Source organism: Erinaceus europaeus, chromosome 7, assembly GCF_950295315.1.
Source record: "Erinaceus europaeus chromosome 7, mEriEur2.1, whole genome shotgun sequence".
NCBI lineage: Eukaryota > Metazoa > Chordata > Mammalia > Eulipotyphla > Erinaceidae > Erinaceus > Erinaceus europaeus.
Window position 1 is genome coordinate 129483502 of NC_080168.1, and position 19812 is coordinate 129503313.

Genomic DNA, 19812 nt, shown 5'->3' on the forward strand with positions numbered 1-19812 from the left:
AGATACTTTCAAAATGCTGTTGTTCTTTTGCGTTTTTGTATAGATATTAAGGCCAAACCAAATTCAACAGTCAAGTTCACTTGCTAAGTGAGTCTGTATTTCTGCTTGTGACATTATTCACCCCTTTTGCAGGTTACATATGGATGTGTTGGCAGAATCTTCTCCAATACTCATATACCTTTTTCTTAGAAATATTTTTATAATGAGTGACATTAAAATTAAAGAAGAAAATCTTTTCTGTGATAATATTAAAGGCATTGAGATCTTCCCCTCTCAACAAGTAAGTGTATTTAAAATGTCAACTCTTGTTGTTTCTGGGTGTTTCGAAATCACACTCCTTTGGTATTGCACATCCTGCCCAGGAGAGGACTGAGAGGCCAGTGTATGACTGTGCCAATGTATCTGACATTCCTGGTAAGGTCAACAGGCCTCAGTGTGTCTTCCTCTCATTTCATACCTTTTATCTTTTTCCTGGATAGAGGCAGAAAGAGCAGACCAGACTGCTGTACCAAAGCTTCCTTCCCTGTGGTGAGGGCCAGGTGTGAACCTGCCTTCCTCTCATGGTAGTGTCTTTCCTTTAAATGTATCCTTGTTCTTTGTAGAAAAGTGGTGTAAATTTCAAATATAAAAAATGTATAATATTAAAAGTGACACTCATTATAATCTTACTGCCCCTAAGATTGATTTTCATATGACATCCTCATTTTTAAAAATCTGCATAAACATACCTGCTATTATTATTTTTTAAATGGGGATCATAATATGTGCGTATATATATGTATATGTTTAGATAGAGACAAAAGAGGGAGGGAGAGAAGGAAGGAGAGTGAGAGAAGAGAGAGAGACCAAAGCTTCCTTCAGCGCAGTGGCAGTCACTGCTAAGATTTTTTTAGAGTTGCTTCCCCCCCATTAATTAATTAACCAATGAATTTTCACATACCACTGGGCCAGCTTTTGTGGCTATGAAAATAAAGGCACGACTGTTTACCTGAGAGAAATTTACAATCTTGTGTAGAGAACCCAAGCTCTCAGAACCATCAGCGTCTTCCTACTGCATGGAATTCAGTTTCTTCTTTTCAGCACCCGCTAGGAAAACAAGAGGATCTTTTGATCATTCAGTGAATTCTGGAATGCAAGTCTACCATTTTATTCAGCATTTTCTGTGTGAAAATGTCTGATTCCTACTCATTGAGTTTTCTTTGCACATAATCTTGAATTTACACTTAGAAAAACAGTGAAAACTTTTCTCTGGAAAAGACATGGTTTTCATTCTTTTTTTTTTCCCTTTTTTCTTTCTAATATTTATTTATTCCCTTTTGTTGACCTTGTTGTTTTATTGTTGTTGTTGTTGTCATTGTTGGATAGGACAGAGAGAAATGGAGAGAGGAGGGGAAGACAGAGAAGGGGAGAGAAATATAGACACCCGCAGACCTGCTTCACTGTTTGTGAAGTGACTCCCCTGCAGGTGGGGAGCTGGGGTCTCGAACTGGGATCCTTACACCGATCCTTGTGCTTTGCGACACATGCGCTTAACCTGCTGAGCTACTGCCTGACTCCCATGATTCTCATTCTTTATAAAGTAGTATTTAATCACAAAGTCTAACTTTACACTCTATCACTTTTATTTACATAACAGAAGTATAATACAACATTAATTTGGTCAACTGGTAATTTGCCATTTCCTCACAGATTTAAAAGGGAATTGAAACTGTTTACCAATTGGGACATTATTGCAGAGACATTATGTTTTAATAATTACCTATTATAACTCTTATTCTGAAAATGATAATTTTTCTAACATTAAATTATAGGCAGGAGTGTGTCTTACAAATGCAAAAGCAATTGGTTTATTTTCCATTACTTGTGACATTTATATTGCTTTACCAAAATCTTAAACATGTAATTCTAATATTGTGTTATTCTTATATAGCATTATTGGTAAATTAGAGTTATTATTATTATCATCATTACTATTCAACACTGGGGCATTTACTTAAGGCCTTATACATGCATGCACCCACTGAACTACCTCCCAGCCCCTTTGTTTTTTCTTTAGAATTTGTTTTATTTTAGATATATAAAAAGTACGAAGACTGGGTTCAAGCCCCCCAGTCCCCACCTGCAGGGGGAAAGTTTTGCGAGTGGTGAAGCAGGGCTGCAGGCATTTACCTCTCTGTCTCTCTCCCTCTCGATCACACTCTTCCCTCTCAATTTCTGACTTTCTCTATCAGATAAATAAAGACAATAATAATAAACCCTCTTTCTTAGAGAAGAGGAGACAGAGACGCCTGCAATACTGCTTTACCAGTGGTGAAGCTTTCTTCCTGGATGTGAGGACCAGAGGTTTGAACCTGGGTCCTGGTGCATGTTAATATATGCACATAACCAGGTGTGCCACCCCCCACCCTTCATTGCTTTCAATAGTTTTATTAGTGATTTACTATTGATTTAAAAAATTGTAAGATAATAAAGGTGTAACTCCATGCAGTTCCCACCACCAGAGTTTGTGTCCCCATCCCTTCCACTGGAAGCTGCAGCAGTTCTCCCAAGGTCACAGATATGGGCTGGTTTTTGTGTCTATCTGTGTCTGTCTGTCTGTCTGTCTGTCTGTCTATCTATCTAATTGTCTACCTACTTTTTTGCACACTTTTTTTCTCCAGTCCTGCCTTTACTTCCTTTCCTAAGTCACCCTATACCTCTCACCACTTCCGAATGCCTTTCTTCTTGATCTTCTCTCTCAGATAAGGGACACCGTGCCGGGTTTCCTCTGGTGTTGTCCAGATCTGGTGCCCTTTCATTGGTGGCATAACCACAAGGTTCCTGGTGGAATGGGGGTAAGGAGCCCACTGGTTATCACCGCCTATTCTTTACTCCCCTGGGAGTCTGGACCAAAGTTCTTTTTGGGGTGCTGAAGGTGGAAGGTTTGGCTTCCGTATTTGCTTCTCTACTGGACATGGACATTGGCAGATCAATCCGTATTCCCAGCCTGTTTCCTTTTTTTTTTTTTAATTTTTATTTATAAAATGGAAATATTGACAAGACCATAGGATAAGAGGGGTACAACTCCACACAATTCCCACCACCAGAACTCTGTATCCCATCCCCTCCCCCTGAAAGCTTTCCCATTCTTTATCTCTCTGGGAGTATGGACCCAGGGTCACTGTGGGATGCAGAAGGTGGAAGGTCTGGCTTCTGTCATTGCTTCCCTGCTGGACATGGGTGTTGACAGGTGGATCCATACTCCCAGCCTGTCCCAGCCTGTTTCTATATTTTCCTTGTGGGTAGGGTAGCCCAATTGTTTTTCTTTATTGAGGGGATTATACCTTTACAGCGAATAGTATAATACTGTAGTTTGTACAAGTGTAACATTTCTCAGCTTTCCCCACAACAGTCTAACCTCTTAGAGCCCTATTTTTTAGTCTGTGTTTTCCTAGAGGAAAATGGGAGGGTAGGGAGAGAGGCACTGAAGTACTGCTCCATGGTCCTGTGACGCCCTGGCTCACAGTGCTCTTGTGTAAAGGGCACTGAACCTAGAACTTCAAGCAGCCAGGATGCACACGTACATGCATGGAGTCACCTTCCCAGTGGCGCAGTTATTCTGGATACTAGAATTTGTTTATGGCAGGTCTGCGCTCTTTCCCAGTCATCATGGTCGTATGTTTCACCCTTTGTTCTTCGAGACACATTAGTAAGCACCTGATGTTCAATATACTTAACAATACCTGTTTCTTTACAGATTGCTAGATTGATCGAATGTGAGAGAGTACTGGTGGCACTGGAACTTAGCAACTACCTAAGTGATTCCAATTATACCCTCCAAGCTGTGACACAATGCTATGGCCTGCTTGCTCCTATGATCTATCATGATACTGTTTTGGTGCCCATTATCCAGGTAAGAGTGCGACTTCTCCACCCACAAAAGGAACTCTGTGAAACATTTCAGAACAGAAGCAGCAGCACATTCTTTATAAAGTACAACTAGGTTAAGAATACGTATGAAATTTCATGAGTAAACTGAAATTTATTTTAATTATTTGCTTACACTGAGCAAATATACATAAGGACTTAAAGTGTGTTCCTCTGAGAATATTCAGCCTCAGTACTGCCCATATTTAAATACTGCAACTGTCTTTTCTAAAGTTTTTAAAAGCATTTCCAGTTTTATACTCATTAACATTAGAAATAACAATATGAATATACATATATTACCTCCAGGGTTATCACTAGGGCTCAGTGCCTGCACTATGAATCCACTGCTCCTGTGGCCAGAGAGAAATTGAGAGAAGATAGAGAGGGAGAAAGACACCATTTGTGAAGCAACCTCCCTGCAGGTGGGGACTAGGGGCTTGAAACGGGATCTTTGCATGGGTCCTTGTGCATAGTACTATGTGCACTTAGCCAGGTGCACCACCACCCAGCCCTGTGAAAATATATTATTAAAACCCTGGAAACAAATTGGAAGATGACCTCCCATCCCCCCAAATAAAAAATACTTGGCATCTTAGTGATGAAGGACTTGAAATATATGAGAAAAGAGCAGACAGCACCTGTTGGGTAGTATGCTCGCCTGCTCCGCCCCCTCTCCTTGTCACACCCTGATTTTTCACCAATCTATTTTTTTGCTCCACCCTCTCTATGTCACACCCTGTTTCCACCCTACTTGGCTAGTATATATACAAGCTGCTTTTCTGAGTAAAATCACTTGGAATTTCTTTCCAACTCCCAGAGTCCCAGAGTGTATCTCCTGTGACTACGTTAGTGCGACACGAGTTCCTGATCCCTCTCCCACTCAGCAGCCTAGGTTGGCTCCAGTTGAGTTCTCTCCAACCCAGAGAGCACTTGCTCGGGAAGAAGCACCCTTAGGCTATCCCAGCAAGCACCAGGCTAGAGGGGTATATTGGTGCTTTGTTCCTCCCAGACAACAGCCGTAAACTTAGCAGCTTACAGCAGCACCATAGTCACAGTGGGTCAGGAGGCTGTAATTAGCTGTGGCTTCTGCTCAGCTTCTCTCCGGGTTGAAATCAAAATGTTGGTCAGCATGGAGTTTTCACTTGAGACTCGAGCTATTCTCCCCAAGCTAATGGTTGTGAGGGGAATTCCTTTCCTTGCAGTTTGCACAGGGCTATTTGCTTCTCCCAGGCTGGCAGTGGACTCTCCTCTGATAATTATGTCACAAGGTAGCTGTGACGGTGACAGCTCTAGCACATTCACAGCCCCTAAAGTCAAGGGATGATACAGGACTTCTGTGCCTATGCAAAGGGTCTGCTCATTATTTCCGAATTCTCCCTACCCTAGGGAAGTCTTGGGTTCAGAAGTAAGGTTTTTTTAAATTTTATTTTATTTTTTTTATGGAAGCACCATTAACATCTTTACTGTCATCATCACCAGCAACATTGGCTCAAACTTTGAGAACCAAGAATCTATAAATGAACTCATGCAAAAATGTAAAACCCTTAATTCACTATGGTGGAAACTAACCAGGCAGCTTAGAAGTCATCTGACAGATACTCACTGGGGAGTGGAGACAGGGGGGCAGACACACGTGCCTCCTTCCCTTGAATTCCCACATCTAGCAGTTCAGCTGCTGGAGAGGCCCGTCGCCAAAATACAAGCTCTAGGCTCATGGTGGGCACCCTTCCATGTTGTGTTTCTAAACGGACTGGGGTAGTATTCCCAAGTGTGAAATGTACTTGTGCCAGAGATGAAAGCCATCTGCCTGTCACTGTCTCTTCTTCCAGCCCCGACACATGACCTGCTTTGGAGAGGGTGTCTCAGCATGTCCCCAGCCACCCCCTTAATCTGCCAGGTTGCTGAATCTCCATAGGACTCATTTATTTCTTCCCTTTGGAGGGTCATGCGTCTCACCGGTGTCTCCAGTCTGCTTGCCATTTCTTGCTCATTAGGTCTGACTAACAAGATGTTATTTAGAGACACCTTTCTTTCTTTTCTTTCCTTCTTTCCTTCCTTCCTTTTTTCCTTCCTTCCTTCCTTCCTTCCTTCCTTCCTTCCTTCCTTCCTTTCTTTTTTTTGAGAACTGTCCAGAAAGTTCAGGTCCTTTAAAAAATATTGTCAGAGGATTGGAGATTTAGCACTTGCTTAGGACAAGACTCTCAGTGTAGTATTTACTGTCCATTATAAATTTCTTTCTGACATGGTAGAAGAGAAAATGTTAGCCATACCTTTACACATACGCTAGTGTTAGCGAGCATAAATCAAACCACCATCCACTGTAAGGAAGCAAAGATGTTTATTAACGAATTGCAATCCGGGCCGAGATGGTGACTGGTGTTAGTCTACCAAACTCGACCCCGAACAGGGCTCAAACCATACAATTTATAGGAATTCAGACTACACTCAGGGAGGGGGAGCACATCACCTTATCAACCTACATCCAATAACAGGCTATAGCAAACACAAGATCCAATCATTTCAAACTTAGCAAAAGCATGATCCATTCAAAGCAAAGCGCGGGCTAGTTTCAAATATAGTAAGATCACACAACCAATAGAATTCAACCAGGCACATCCTCCTGCCATCAGCTATGACCACCCATCCGGTAGACAGCACACCGCAAAGTCTGTTCAAAGGTCCTGATAAGGCTTGTCCCCATGTAGGGTCCTTCGAACAATGGGTGGCCTTCACTGATGAGGTCCTGATAAGGCTTGTCCCCAGGCAGGGTCCTTCGAACAATGGGTGGCCTTCACTGATGAGGTCCTGCTTATTCAAGGGGGAAGGGACAAGGAATTTTCCACCTCATACTACAAGCAACTCATACTAAAAGCACTTAACAAACAACTGCATAAAAAGGGAATTTCAAGGCTACTGCCTTTTACAGCTAGCAAAGATAACACATTGGAAATCATTTGTTGAAGTTGGCATTCGATTGGTTCAGCTTACCGTCACCTAGAATCCCACTGATTGAAGATACTGCTAGTTATAGCTCAAAAGATAGATCATTGCTATGAGGGAAAATCTTAGGGAAAGAGTTCTAATTAAAATTGCGAATCTTACTTTGCTTAGCTCTGGCTTAGGGTGGTTCTGGGGAATGATCCTGGGACCTTGGAGCCTCAGGCATGAAAGGCTTTTACATAACTATCATGCTTCTGTAATTGCTTCCCTGATAGCTTTCCTATTCTTTAACCCTCTGGGAGCATGGACCCAGGGTCATTGTGGGGTGCAGAAGGTGGAAGGTCTGGCTTCTGTAATTGCTTCCCCACTGAACATGGGGGAAATTTCCCTCTTCTTTATCTTTTTGGGAGTTTGGACCAAAATTCTTCATAGGGTGCAGAAGGTGGAAGGTCTGACTTTTATAATTGCTTCTCTGATGAACAGGTGTGGTCATACCCCTAGCCTACTTGTATTTTCATTTGAAAGAAAACAGAGCTTCAGTTATATTGGTACCATATACAAAAAGTACAGACATATCAAAGACTTAGATGTAAAGTGAAGTAAAATTTTCTGCAAGAGACAATCCAATCCAATCTATGGTTAGACAAGTCAATTCTTTTTTCTTTTTTTAAAATTCATTTCCTATTTGATAAGATAGAAATTGTATGGGGAGGGAGAGATAAGAAGGAAGAGACAGAAAGAGATGCCTGCAGCCCTGCTTCACCTAGCTTCCCCCTGCAGGTGGAGTTGAATCCAGGTGCTTGCATGCTGTAAAGTGCGGTCAGCTGGGTACACCACACCCCTGGACAAGCCATTTGAAAACGTGACAGAGCTCTGAGAATCCCCAAGAAAGATAAGACGTGTTTGCCGGTACTCACGACATGCTGCGTGGTGCCAAGTTTGATGTGGCCTTTCACTCCTGGCGCACATGTGCTCTCCAGCCTAAACTGCTGCACGCGCATCAGAAATCAGAGCCTGTCCTGCTTAACCGTTATTTGTGTTCTGACTTTTGTCTTTCTCTTCACTGTTTTAAGTTACTGTAGAGGAGGACTGCATTGGAAACCTGAATATATATATATATCAGTTTCATCTCAGAGTATACGTGCTTGTGCACAATATATGGTTTATCAGTAGTTACCGGTATTACAATTTTTTTTTTAAGTTTGCATTGTTTAACTAGAACAGTTTGTAATGAGTGAGAATGATACTTTCCAACACAAGATATTGCGCTTTTATCTTTTAGATCTTGATAAAGTGTATAGTGGTCTTGCAAGGAATTCCACATGTTGTCCAATCAAAGAAGAACATGTCGACCTTTGAGAGTGTGCAGCACATGGTAGCTTGCTGTGTTTTCTATGTGACAAAGGTATTTGTTCCACACTTTGTCTGGCTTGACACCCCTTAGGTGCAGCGATGACTAGAAAGTTAAGATATTTTTAATTTCAATAATCAGAACTCTTTTAAAATGTCATGCCACAGTGCATCTTAGACAAATGTAAAACACAAGTATGTCAGAACAGTCATCTGTTGTAGAGCTTTCTGATGACATTGTGCTGCTTGTTAATCTACCATGTGACGAGGTTGAAATGGTATTTGTACATTTATAAGCAGTCTGTGCTGTCATTGCCAAACACACTTGTTTCAAAACCATAATACAGAGCATATTCTCATTATATTGTCATGTTGTCAGGCTGTGACATCCATGGAGCCTGCAGACAGGCCTGGGATACTTTAACTCTGGAGCTGAGTGAGGTCAGTGGGGCTTAGCAGATGCCAGGAGACCAAGCAGTAGGATCACAGCTGAAGAGTCTCTAAGGAAAAGAGGGCAAGGGGCCTAGACTGGGTGTGGCAGTATTTTGCAGGTACCCATCATGGCGAGATGGGAAATTGTAGCCACGTGCTAGCAACTTTTCTATAAATATTATGCTCCTATTTAAAACAGCAAAAATGAGGTTTGAAAGGAGGAGCAGGTTAGGCAGTTTCTTGCTGAAATAGCCTCGCGGGCTGGAGAGAGAGACAGACGACCAGGGCCTCATGGCTGAGCTGGGAAGCAGTATCTTTTATTGACGAGCGGAGATGCGGTTCAACAATCTAATCTCTTGTAATCACAACACAATTCTGTCCTGCATCTCTCCTGAGACAGAAGAGTCAGGAACAAGGTAGTACGTAGGATGGGGGGTGGGGGGGAGAAGGGAAAAACGTGAACCAGTAAGGATTAAACCAATGTCCCGGAGGCAGGGGAGTGCTTAGTGGTTATGTAAATAGAATACATGGTAAGTAATACAAGCGAACCTAATGTGATGATCAAAACAGAAGATCTTATAAGCAGGATTTAGAAGCAGACCAACAGTTTCTGGGACTGGTGGGCAGGAAACTGGACTAGAGACAAGCTCTGGAAGTGAAGTCACACAGCACCAGCCAAGAGTGGTGTCACTAGGAAGGTAAGCCGGGGAGCAGGTGCAGGCAGACCACACGTGTGGTCAGAGTGTATATATTCTAAGGTATGGAGCACTGACGTTATCATCTGCACGCAGATGGACTTTAAGCCACACAGAAACCTCTAAGGGTGCTCCTTCCATGCCAGAGGTGGCAGGCTTTGAAAGTGAGACTGGACGTGAATTTGCTTTTCTGAATTAGTTCCCGTTTAACAGAAGCATGGATCACAACATTGTGTCGACACCATCTTTGCCTTCAGCTCTGTCTCAGTAGCTTTTGCGTAAAGGCACACAAGTGCAGATAACAATGGGCACCGATTCTGTGACAGGCTCTCTGCTGTAGAGGGCTTTAGAGCTCAGTAAGGGAGGCAGAACGTAAACCAGGCTTCATTTTCACTTTACAGATCATCCAACAAACATTTCCTGACTACCTACCTGTGTCAGATATTATTTTGGACACTTGGCATATGCATAGAGAGCTCCTGACCTAGTGAGAGAGAGAGTGTGTGTGTGTGTGTGTGTGTGTGTGTGTGTGTGTGTATACTCTGACCACATGTCTGCCTGCACCTGCTCCCTGGCTTACCTTCCTGACTACACCAACTCCTGGCTGGTGCTGTGTGTCTTCACTTCTAGAGCTTGTCTCTAGTCCAGTGAACCCCACAGCAGTGTAAAAGAAGAAAAAGAAGCAAGGCAAGGGGGAGGAAGGGAAGTAAAGGTGGTCACAAGTCACACCCGCCTTTCTGTTTTGGGTGGTGAGTGTATGGTGGTGACACAGACAGAAATGCAGGGACATTAACCAAAGACAGTGTCTCTGAGGCAATGGGCAAAGCTTCACCTAGGAGGTAAGACTTGAAAGACACTTTAAAGCGAGTGTTAACAACTCAAATCCCTACTGGAATGGAGTTTGTGAAAGCACCTGTCATTGTTTGGAGGCAGGGAAGGGTTTGCTGGGTCCTGAGTCAAACTGGAGACAACGTAGTCTCCTGTGGACGTTTAGGTATTGAAAAGAGAGCTACAGCATCACATGCAGGCCTATCCGGACAGTGTTTATTAATCGGACAGCATGATGTAAGTGCTGACCTGGTCACAGTTACGGCTCTGGCCATTGGGGATAAGACAGTACAGCCAGTTTCTTGTTCAGGCCCTGGAACAGGATGGCAGAGGACCTAGTGGAGGTCGTATTGTTGTGTGGAAAACTGAGAAATGTTATGCATGGGTAAACTATATATTTACTGTCAACTGTGAAGCATTAATCCCCCAGTAAAGAAGTAAAAAAAGAATTTCAAGGTGAAGCATCTAGTGATGATAAAAATAATAGCAGCAAAAATCTATAGCTGAATAAATTTCATTGTTCGATTGAAAAGTTCAGTATGTGTGCTCGCCTCGGCAGCACGCATACTAAGATTGGGAGGACACAGAGAAGTTTAGCATGGCCTCTGCACAGGGACACACAGAGTCGTGAAGCGGTCCATACTTTTTAAAAGGAAAGTTAAATATGAAGAATATGATCATTGTTTCTTGAGCCAAATCTGCCTGACAACATATAACAGAATTGCCTTGAGATAAACTCAGAGGCCGATCAAAAGCCAGAGCAGAGACTGAAAGCCTCCAGATAGAAGAGGCACCGAGTCCTGGTCAGGTTCACAGTAAGTCATGTGCTGGTGAGATTCTCGAAGTCAAGAGAAGGACGAACCTGAAAGTCTTGAGACCCAAATAGTAGGTCATTTGCACTGGGAAGACAAGACAGTCAGTTTGCTGCACACCTTTTTTTGTTAAAATACTGGAGTATTGTTTGCAAAACTCCAAGGGAAAAACACCAAAGCTCAAAACTAAATAACCAGAAAAGATATCATTTGTCAGGCAAAATAAACGCGCTCCGAATTGCAGGGATTTCAGAAGTATTTTGCCCTTGTACTTATCTGAAGAAAACACCTGAGGAAATGCTTTATCAAATGACAATTGATTAATAACAGAAATCCCAAGATAAAGAAAGACAAAAAGAAGAGGGATAATGAGGGAAGAGCAACAGTTCTCCAGCCTTCTAACCTGGACAGCTAGTGCATCCGGTATATGCAATATTGTTAACTCTGGGTGAAGGCTAATCATGGATGGGAAAGGTGCTGAGTGTTGTTTTTAATAGAGAGACAGAGAAGAAAGAGAGCGAAAAAGTGGGAGAGTGAAGGAGACCACAACACTAAAGCTTCCTTCAGTGCAGTGAGGACTGGGTTCAAACCTGGTTCAAGCCTGTGGTAAGGCAGCACACTGTGCAGGCGAGCTATTTCTCTGGTACTGAGCCTGACTAAGCTAAATTGGTAGTCGTATCAGAAATCTGAAGAGGCGGTAGTTACATAACTATACAACTGGACCAATAGGGTTGGAGAGGCCAAGCGTGTTTGTATGTGTTTGTGTGCGTGCGAGAGTGCACTGAGTCATTCCTATAAATACTCAACTGACGCAGCAGAAATAGTTAACACCTGGGGATAGTATGTTGCATGAACTATCTAGTAGTAATCTGAAGCAAGCTCTTAGTCCAGGGGGCCAGTCCTGCCTTGATCGGGCAAGAAGAATTGGAGAGTTGACTAGTTCCTTCCCAATCAGAGCACTGCATAGCTCTGGCATAAGGTGATGCCAGGAATTGAACCTGCATTTCCCGATTTGTCTGCTGTCCAGTTTCACTCCCTTCCTCCCCTCTTGAGGAAACACAATGAGATCCAAGGGGTGTCATCGGAATAATGACCCAACATGCTTGGGATTTTTAAAAAGTGTAAAGTGTATATGCTAATGACAAGCTTTGATATTTGAGAACCTTTAGTTCAAAATTGATATGCTGAGAATGATCACTGCAGAAGCTTCCTTCAGACTGAACAGCATAGCCCCGAACTCTAGAATAAGCCCCAAATTCTAGATTCTAGCTGGTAAATTGACAGAAAAGGAATACTACGTGGGTTTTCTTCTAGCACACGTAAAGCCTAGCCAGTCAAATGGCTATTTCTCTTTCTTATTCTGTTTAAAATATTTTTTCAAATAATTTGATCTTCCTTTTTCTGTTTTTTAATTCTTTTATTCATTTATTTATTATTGGATATAGACAGAGAAACTGAGAGGAGGAGAGGTAGAGAGACAGAGAGACACCTGCAGCTCTGCACCAAGTCTTATGAGACTTTCCCCCTGCAGATGGGGAGTAGTATTTTTTTAAGAATATTTAAAAATTTTAAATTTTATTTATTTATTTATTTATTTATTTATTTATTTATTTATTTATGTATTTTACCAGAGCACTGTTCAGCTCTGGTTTGTGGTGGTTCAGGGGATTGAACTGGGATTTTGGAGCCTCAGGCATGAGTCTGTTTGTATAATCATTATGCTATTACCTGCCCAGCCGTAGTATTTTATTTTTAGTTTTATTTATAAAAAGGAAACACTGACAAAACCATAGGATAAGAGGGGTACAACTCCACACAATTCCCACCACCAGAACTCCATATCCCATCCCCTCCCCTGATAGCTTTCCTATTCTTTATCCCTCTGGGAGTATGGACCCAGGGTCATTGTGGGATGCAGAAGGTGGAAGGTCTGGCTTCTGTAATTGCTTCTCTGCTGAACATGGGCGTTGACAGGTGGATCCATATTCCCAGCCTGTCTCTCTCCTTCCCTAGTGGGGCAGGATTCCAGGGAATTGGGGCTCCAGGACACATTGGTGGGGTTGTCTGTCCAGGGAAGTCCAGTTGGCATCATGGTAGCATCTGGAACCTGGTGGCTGAAAAGAGAGTTAACATATAAAGCCAAACAAATTGTTGACTAATCATGAACCTAAAGGCTGGAATATTGCAGATGAAGAGTTGGGGTCTCCATTTTGTTGACAGCTAGTAGGCCTACTTTAGTTATATTCCAAAGAGCCCATGGCTACAGTAGTTTTTTCCTGAGCCTATCATCTGATATTTAGGTGGATCCAAGTTATTGTCTGGGGAGATGATGTCATGGCTTGGTAAACGGACCAGAAAGCTGGATCAGGGAAGAGAGCTTCTCAAATATGGGAAAGGTGTATAATATTATTTACTGTAAACCCCATCACATTTTCTAGAATTTCAAGTAAAGTGCCACCTCTGAGACTTGTCATCAAAAATGTGTGTTACCCCTGTGTTGTTAAAAACATCATGCTAAACGTCTGGTGCAGTCCTCTTAGCTTGGATTTGATATGTTAAGGAGAAAAAGGGGCTGGGGAGATGACATAACGATTATGCAGACAACTTCTGTCCTGAGGTTCCCAGCTCCCAGGTCCAGTCCTAAACCAGAGCTGAGCGGTCTCTTGTCTCCTCCTTCTCCGTCTTCTCTGTATACCTTTTTCATTAAAATAGGGGCTGGGCAGTGGTGCACCAAGTTAAGCTCACAGAGTACTAAGCGCAAGGACCCGCATAAGGATCCCGGTTCGAGCCCCTGCCTCCCCACCTGCAGGGGAGTCACTTCACAGGCGGTGAAGCAGGTCTGCAGGTGTCTGTCTTTCTCTCTCCCTCTCTGTCTTCCCCTCCTCTCTCCATTTCTCTCTGTCCTATCCAAAAAAATCTAAACAATGGCCACAGTTGCAGTGGATTGGTAGTGCCAGCACAAAGCCCCAGCAATGACTCTGGAGGCAAATAAATAAATAAGTAAAAATAAAAAGAAAAAAATAAATATTTTAAAAAAACTCAGTGGGGGGTTGGGCGGTGGCGCAGTGGGTTAAGCGCACGTAGCGCAAAGCGCAGGGACCAGCGTAAGGATCCCGGTTCGAGCCCCCGGCTCCCCACCTGCAGGGGAGTCGCTTCACGGGCGGTGAAGCAGGTCTGCGGGTGTCTGTCTTTCTCTCCCCCTCTCTCTCTGTCTTCCCCTCCTCTCTCCATTTCTCTCTGTCCTATCCAACAACAAAGCAACGTCAACAATGGCAATGATAACCGCAACGAGGCTGCAACCACTAGGGCAACAAAAAGGGGGCAAAATGGCCTCCAGGAGCGGTGGATTCATGGTGCAGGCATCGAGCCCAGCAATAACCCTGGAGGGAAAAAAACTCAGTGAAGCAGCGAAGGGGAGAAGATTGTGCACTTCTGACAAGTATAGCACCTAGGTTTGTGGGACCGCAGAGACAAATGGAGGCCAAACATCTGCTCACCTCTGCTTATTTAATAATGGTTGAATTGTTCTGATGACATTCAAGTCACTGCCTGGCCTAGTCCATGTATCTTTTCCAAATTTATTTTACCATTTGCCTTGTTTCTGTTTCATAGTCAGCATTAATGTAACTATTCAGCTGGTCTTCCTCTCCACCACAAAAAATGCTTGCAGTTCATAGCACTTGGGGTTGGTAGATTTTAAAAGCTATACACGATGTTCTCAGTTACTTGATGATAGCCTTTCCCTGCATGGATAATAACGCTTGCTGTTTCTCTGAAATACTGCCATTTTCAATTCACATCTACATATAGCAAACGCACACTGACTTGTTTGTATTCTTTATAGAATAGCCCTGCGGGGTTCAGGATGAATGTGTTCCTTTCATGGGACCCTCTAATACAACAGGCTCTATGCAAATCTGATTGCTGACCAGGGAAGCTTTCTGGAGTTGGAGCTAGAGCCTGGGTTTTAATGCCAAGGGATAGCTAGCTATAAAAGTGAGGCAGGGAGACCTTTCTGGGAAATGGCTCAGCTCGAGGTCGGCAGGAAGTCCTGAAATCCATGAGGAGGAGTGTCAGACTTTGTGCTCGGCGGCTCAGTGTTTCTTAAGGTTAAAGTACAGGAGATGAGTGCTGGAGGTGTCCTCTAGAGAGAGGAGGGAGGGTCAGGGCTGAGAAACCCAGATAGCAGCCAGTTGCAGGAAATGCTGCCCCCAAATGTTGTTTGCTTCCCCAAAGGGAACCCCGCCAAGTCAGTCTGTGTCTAGATCAGCTCCCTCGCCACCAGAACGCTTTGTAAGGCACTTACTGACATGAGTGTCTCCCCGGAGACATCAAGAGGCCAGTAATTATGTCATTTCACTCAGAAAGCAATTGAGACCAGCTGTGTGCTTATGCGAGCTTCGAGAATGGTTTTTCTCTCCCTCCCCCCCTTCCTTTCTTCCCTGCTTTCTTTGTTGGCCCTGGGGTTTCACCACTCTGAGTCACCTTTTTTGTCAGGTAGAAAATGGGGAACAGAGAAAGACGAAGAAAGAAAAAGATAACCCAGCCACACAAGTCCCTCTAGTGAGGAGAGGGCCAGGCCTGAACATGGGTTGTGTGCATGACAAAACTGTCAGACTGCATGCGAGACATCTTGCTGGCCAGGGGAGGGATTTTGTTTTCATGTGCATCATTCATCATTTTAATGAAAATATTTTCTTAGCACTTGCCAAAAGTTATATAACTATATGTATGACTCAGGAACCTGGGGAACTTCATGATCAATGAAATTCCTGGTGTTTTTTCTTTTTCATATATGTATATGGATCTTACGGTTTTAATTCTAGATAGATGTGATCTGGAGATAAATTTTCAGTTTCCTAAACAAAAACAGTGGCGTTTTTAGGCCCAAAATGTCAATGGAGCTTTTGGGTTTACAAATGCATGACACTTAAAAACAGACAAGGGTTCTCAAGAGATAATGAATATTTGCCTAATTAGATCCTGCGTTCATGGAAGGAGTATGACCTTGCGATAATGGTTATCAACTACGGGAAGAAGCTGCTGGACATCACACCTGGCTGCAGATCTCTGTTTGGTGTCACTGATCAAGACGACCTGTCAGATGAGGTAGCTGTGGTCTGCATCTAATCTGTGAGGGCAGACTTTGTGGAGAGTCATCAGAAGGGTCTCGTGTGAGGAAACATGTCGGAAGATTTTCATGCTTCCGTTTGTGGGGCCTGCACAAAAGGGAAGCAATAGCTAGCATAGATCTGCTTCTTCCCTACTTTTAATGGCAGCTAAGAGGGTGGAAGGGAAAACCGATACCTCTGTTACCTCATGATTTTAAAAGTAATGTTACCTCATGAATTTAAAAATAATTTAAAAAATATCAACCAAACCAAAAAAAAAAAAAGGAAAACCTGTCGATATGATAGAATACAGAGTCACAGTACTGCTGTCACAGTACTGATCATCAGGCATTGATGACTTCCTACGTCTAGTCGGACATTGGTCTAAAAGCCCTCAAAACTTAGGACGTTGTTCTGGGGGAATGACTGAAAGAAGTGAATCCATGTCAGAACTTTTCAAAGTAGAGCTCCAGAATTCCGTGCAGCACCTGAATTGTCTTCACGGTGAGGCAGAGAATGCTTGAGGCTTTAATACCTGGGCCCCCCTTCTTCCTAGAACCTGTTTATTGCCTTTGCTGGAAGCTATGTGCTTAACTGTTTTCATAGGCCAGATGATGAAATGTTGTTTAGTTTGCTGGATTCCTGAGGAGCTGTAAGAATTGCTTGAAGCCTCATCAGTGATGAGAATGGGCGGGGGACAGCGACCTTGTTTCAGTCACTGCAGCTCCATTTCTATTTCTAGTATATGTTCAGTTTCCACATGAGCAATTGTTGCCACAAAAAAAAAACTTCAAAAACTGTTTTACTGAATGACATCTTTTAGCCATAATACTTTGAGTATTTTTATTCTGTTTAGAGAGAATTTTGATTACACTGGAGAAAATATTGAGGAATTAAGAAAAAATCAGATGTCTACTCTCAGCCTCCATCAGCCAGTCTCTGTGTATCACTCAGGCCTGTACAGATCCTGCTGTTTCATGTTGTGTAGAACAGGGCCTCAGGTCTCCTTCTTTGGATCTCCCAGTCCAGCAGAACTTTGCAGTATTTCCTTCTGACCAAGAGTATAGGGCGTAAGAAGCAAGTACCTACTTTATATGAGCCAGAAAAGCAAAAGAAAGAGAATAGGAGACAGTCATCAGATGGCCTAGTGGATAAATCCTTGAACTCTCAAGCAAGAGGCCCCAAATTCAGCTCCTGGCATCCCATGTGCCAGAGTGATGTTCTAGTGTCTTTTTTCCCCCCTCTCTCCCATTTCTATCATTGACAAATCTTAAAATAATCATCATCATCATCATGGTAAGAAGTCTGAGTGCAGAAGTACCTTTATTAGTAGTATTACTTTTCAGTGTGGTATCAACACTGAGAGCTTCACACGTGTGATACCACTAAGTGACCCGATTTTTTTATTCTATACTCTTAGCAAGAGGAATGTGAAGAGAAAGATGGAGGGAGAGCTAGGGAAAGACGCTAAGCCCCTGCTCCGTCACATCTTGCTGCTCACATGTGGTGTCAGGGATCCAGAGAGCTGCCATTGCATGACCCATTACTCACGGGCCCTCTTAGGTGACACGAAAGGCAAGGAACTACGGCAATTACCTTGGCTGGGAAGAAACTCTGTCTCGGAAAAATGAATGGGAAATAATGGGAGTTTTATACTTCTGAGGGTAGACTGGGAATTTCCCTTTGGGAACTTTTAGAGACAGATCCTCAGCTGCTTTTAGAAGAACGTATATGTAAGAGGGGGTTGGGTTCTGGTGGAAGCTTCTGGAAAGAAAAGTCCTGGTTAACCCCTGCTAAACTATACTGCGTCTAGCATTCGGCAAGGACGCAGTGATTGCTGTCGGTAACCATCCCTTATCTTGTGTCGTCGTCACGTAGGCTATTGTCCTGCTTGCCTAATTTGAACTAATGGAAGCAACATTTGGGGCTGGTGGTGGTGCACCTGGTTGAGAGCACATGTTACAACGTGCAAGGACCTGGGTTTGAGTCCCCAGACTCCATATGCAGGGGGGAAGCTTTACAAGTGGTAAAGCAGGGCTGCAGGTCTCTCTCTCCTTGTCTGTCACCCCTACCCTCTTGATTTCTGGCTGTCTCTTTCCAATAAATTAAGAAAGATAAAAAACTGAAGGGTGTTATTCGGCAAGGACAGGTGCCCAAGTATATGCTGACAGTGCTGAATACCTGCAGGTTCCCAAGAAGCCTGTCAAGAGTAAGAAGACGCAACAGGCACTGTCACCTGACAAAATAAGCGAGCAGCTGGCCTTGCTGGAGACGCATCTGCTCCGACTGACGAAGCAATGTAGGCACATGGTCCTCCGTCTTCATAGCTCTGTTGAGTTTGTGCTTTCTTTAAAATGAGAAAGCAGCTTGTTAGAGGGATTAAGAGGAGGCCCGCACCCGGTAGCCCCATAGGCTACGCAGGGCCTTTGCATGATGATGCCACTGGTCCCAGCAGCGCTCTGCCTGTGCAGGGTTCCTCGCCCCTGCTGCGGACGTGGCTCAGACAGGTAAGTGGTGGTTTTCCTAGGATTGCATAACTGGCTTGGATACAAGCCCACGTCTTGTGACTCTGAAGCAGAGCTTCTCAACCTTGACACAACTGCCAGTCTGGGATAGAAAACTCTTTGTTGGGGTGGGGTGGGGGGCTGTCCTAGGCTCTGTGGGGGGTTGGGCAGTGTTCCTGGCATTTGCCCACAGAGAACAGCATGTCATCTTCCCAGCTGTGACAACCAACTTGGAGGTAAATGTTGCCAAAGGCTCGGGGCCAGGAAGGTGCCAAAGCGAGAATCACTGCCCTGAAGGTGGGAACCACAACTGAGGATTAGAGGGGTGGGGGGAGCACTGTTAGTGAGTGGCTCGGCCCACGGCCTTCTCTGCTGAAAGATTAGTTGAATTTTAGGATAGTCTGGGCCCTAGAGATAGGTATCCTACTATACCAGAGGCCTCAGGTTCAAGCCACAGCACCACTATATATCAGAACTGCCCTGCACGTTGCTCTAGCCTCTACCAGGAAAATGAAACAGATCTTTAAAAAAGGTAGGTAATTATTCTACAAAGTAGGTCATAATAGACAAACACGTTAAGATCCTGGTTGGAATTTGGCACTTACAGTTTGGATATCCACTTAAGAAATTGATCGAGGCCATTTCCAGAACTCTGATGGGTCTCCAGACTGTTCCCCACAGTGTTGGACCAACTTACATTCCCACCAGCAATGTAGGAGAATCCCTTTCCTCCCACAGCCAGCCACTCCAACAGTTGGTATTTCTGGTTATCTCCATGGCAGTATCTTGGGCAGAACCTGAAGGGATCATATTTAGTGAGGTAAGCTAGAAAGAAGACCCATACCAAGTGATCCCACCCTCAGTTGGAACTTAAGAAGGACAGTAAGGGAAAATGCAAGGTGAAACTTGGGCTGGGTGTGGTATTGCCCCTAAACAAAGGACTTCGGGGAGGGAGGAAATGGGATGGGATGGAGTGGGACTGGGATCCCGGTGTGTGATGGCAGAAGTGGACCTAAGTCAGGGGAGCAAGTGCCTCCTAGACACCTAGACACCTGTCAAGAGGGGAGAAGAGGTTGTACCTCTGTGTCAGTAGCTGTACTGTAAACTGTCAACCCCTCCCCCAATAAAGTGTTTTTTTTTAAAAACACTTTTTTAAAAAAAGATATTTAATTTCCAGTAATGAGAAACATCATTTAAAAAAAATTTTTATTTATAAAAAGGAAACACTGAC

The 19812-nt window shown here is 43.6% G+C and overlaps 1 protein-coding gene and 1 non-coding gene across 2 annotated transcripts in view; both read left to right on the forward strand.

The window, feature by feature from the left end:
* Positions 1-19812, forward strand: part of CFAP54 (cilia and flagella associated protein 54) — a 373056-nt gene that overhangs the window by 134795 nt on the left and 218449 nt on the right. Inside the window, exons 24-28 of the mRNA XM_060195585.1 lie at positions 133-280; positions 3737-3892; positions 8132-8254; positions 15947-16075; positions 18265-18376. Of these exons, the coding sequence (XP_060051568.1) occupies positions 133-280; positions 3737-3892; positions 8132-8254; positions 15947-16075; positions 18265-18376 (668 nt within the window). The remainder of the gene's footprint in view (positions 1-132; positions 281-3736; positions 3893-8131; positions 8255-15946; positions 16076-18264; positions 18377-19812) is intronic.
* Positions 10698-10801, forward strand: LOC132539634 (U6 spliceosomal RNA). Its single transcript, XR_009550971.1, has one exon. It is a non-coding gene; the product is annotated as a U6 spliceosomal RNA (small nuclear RNA).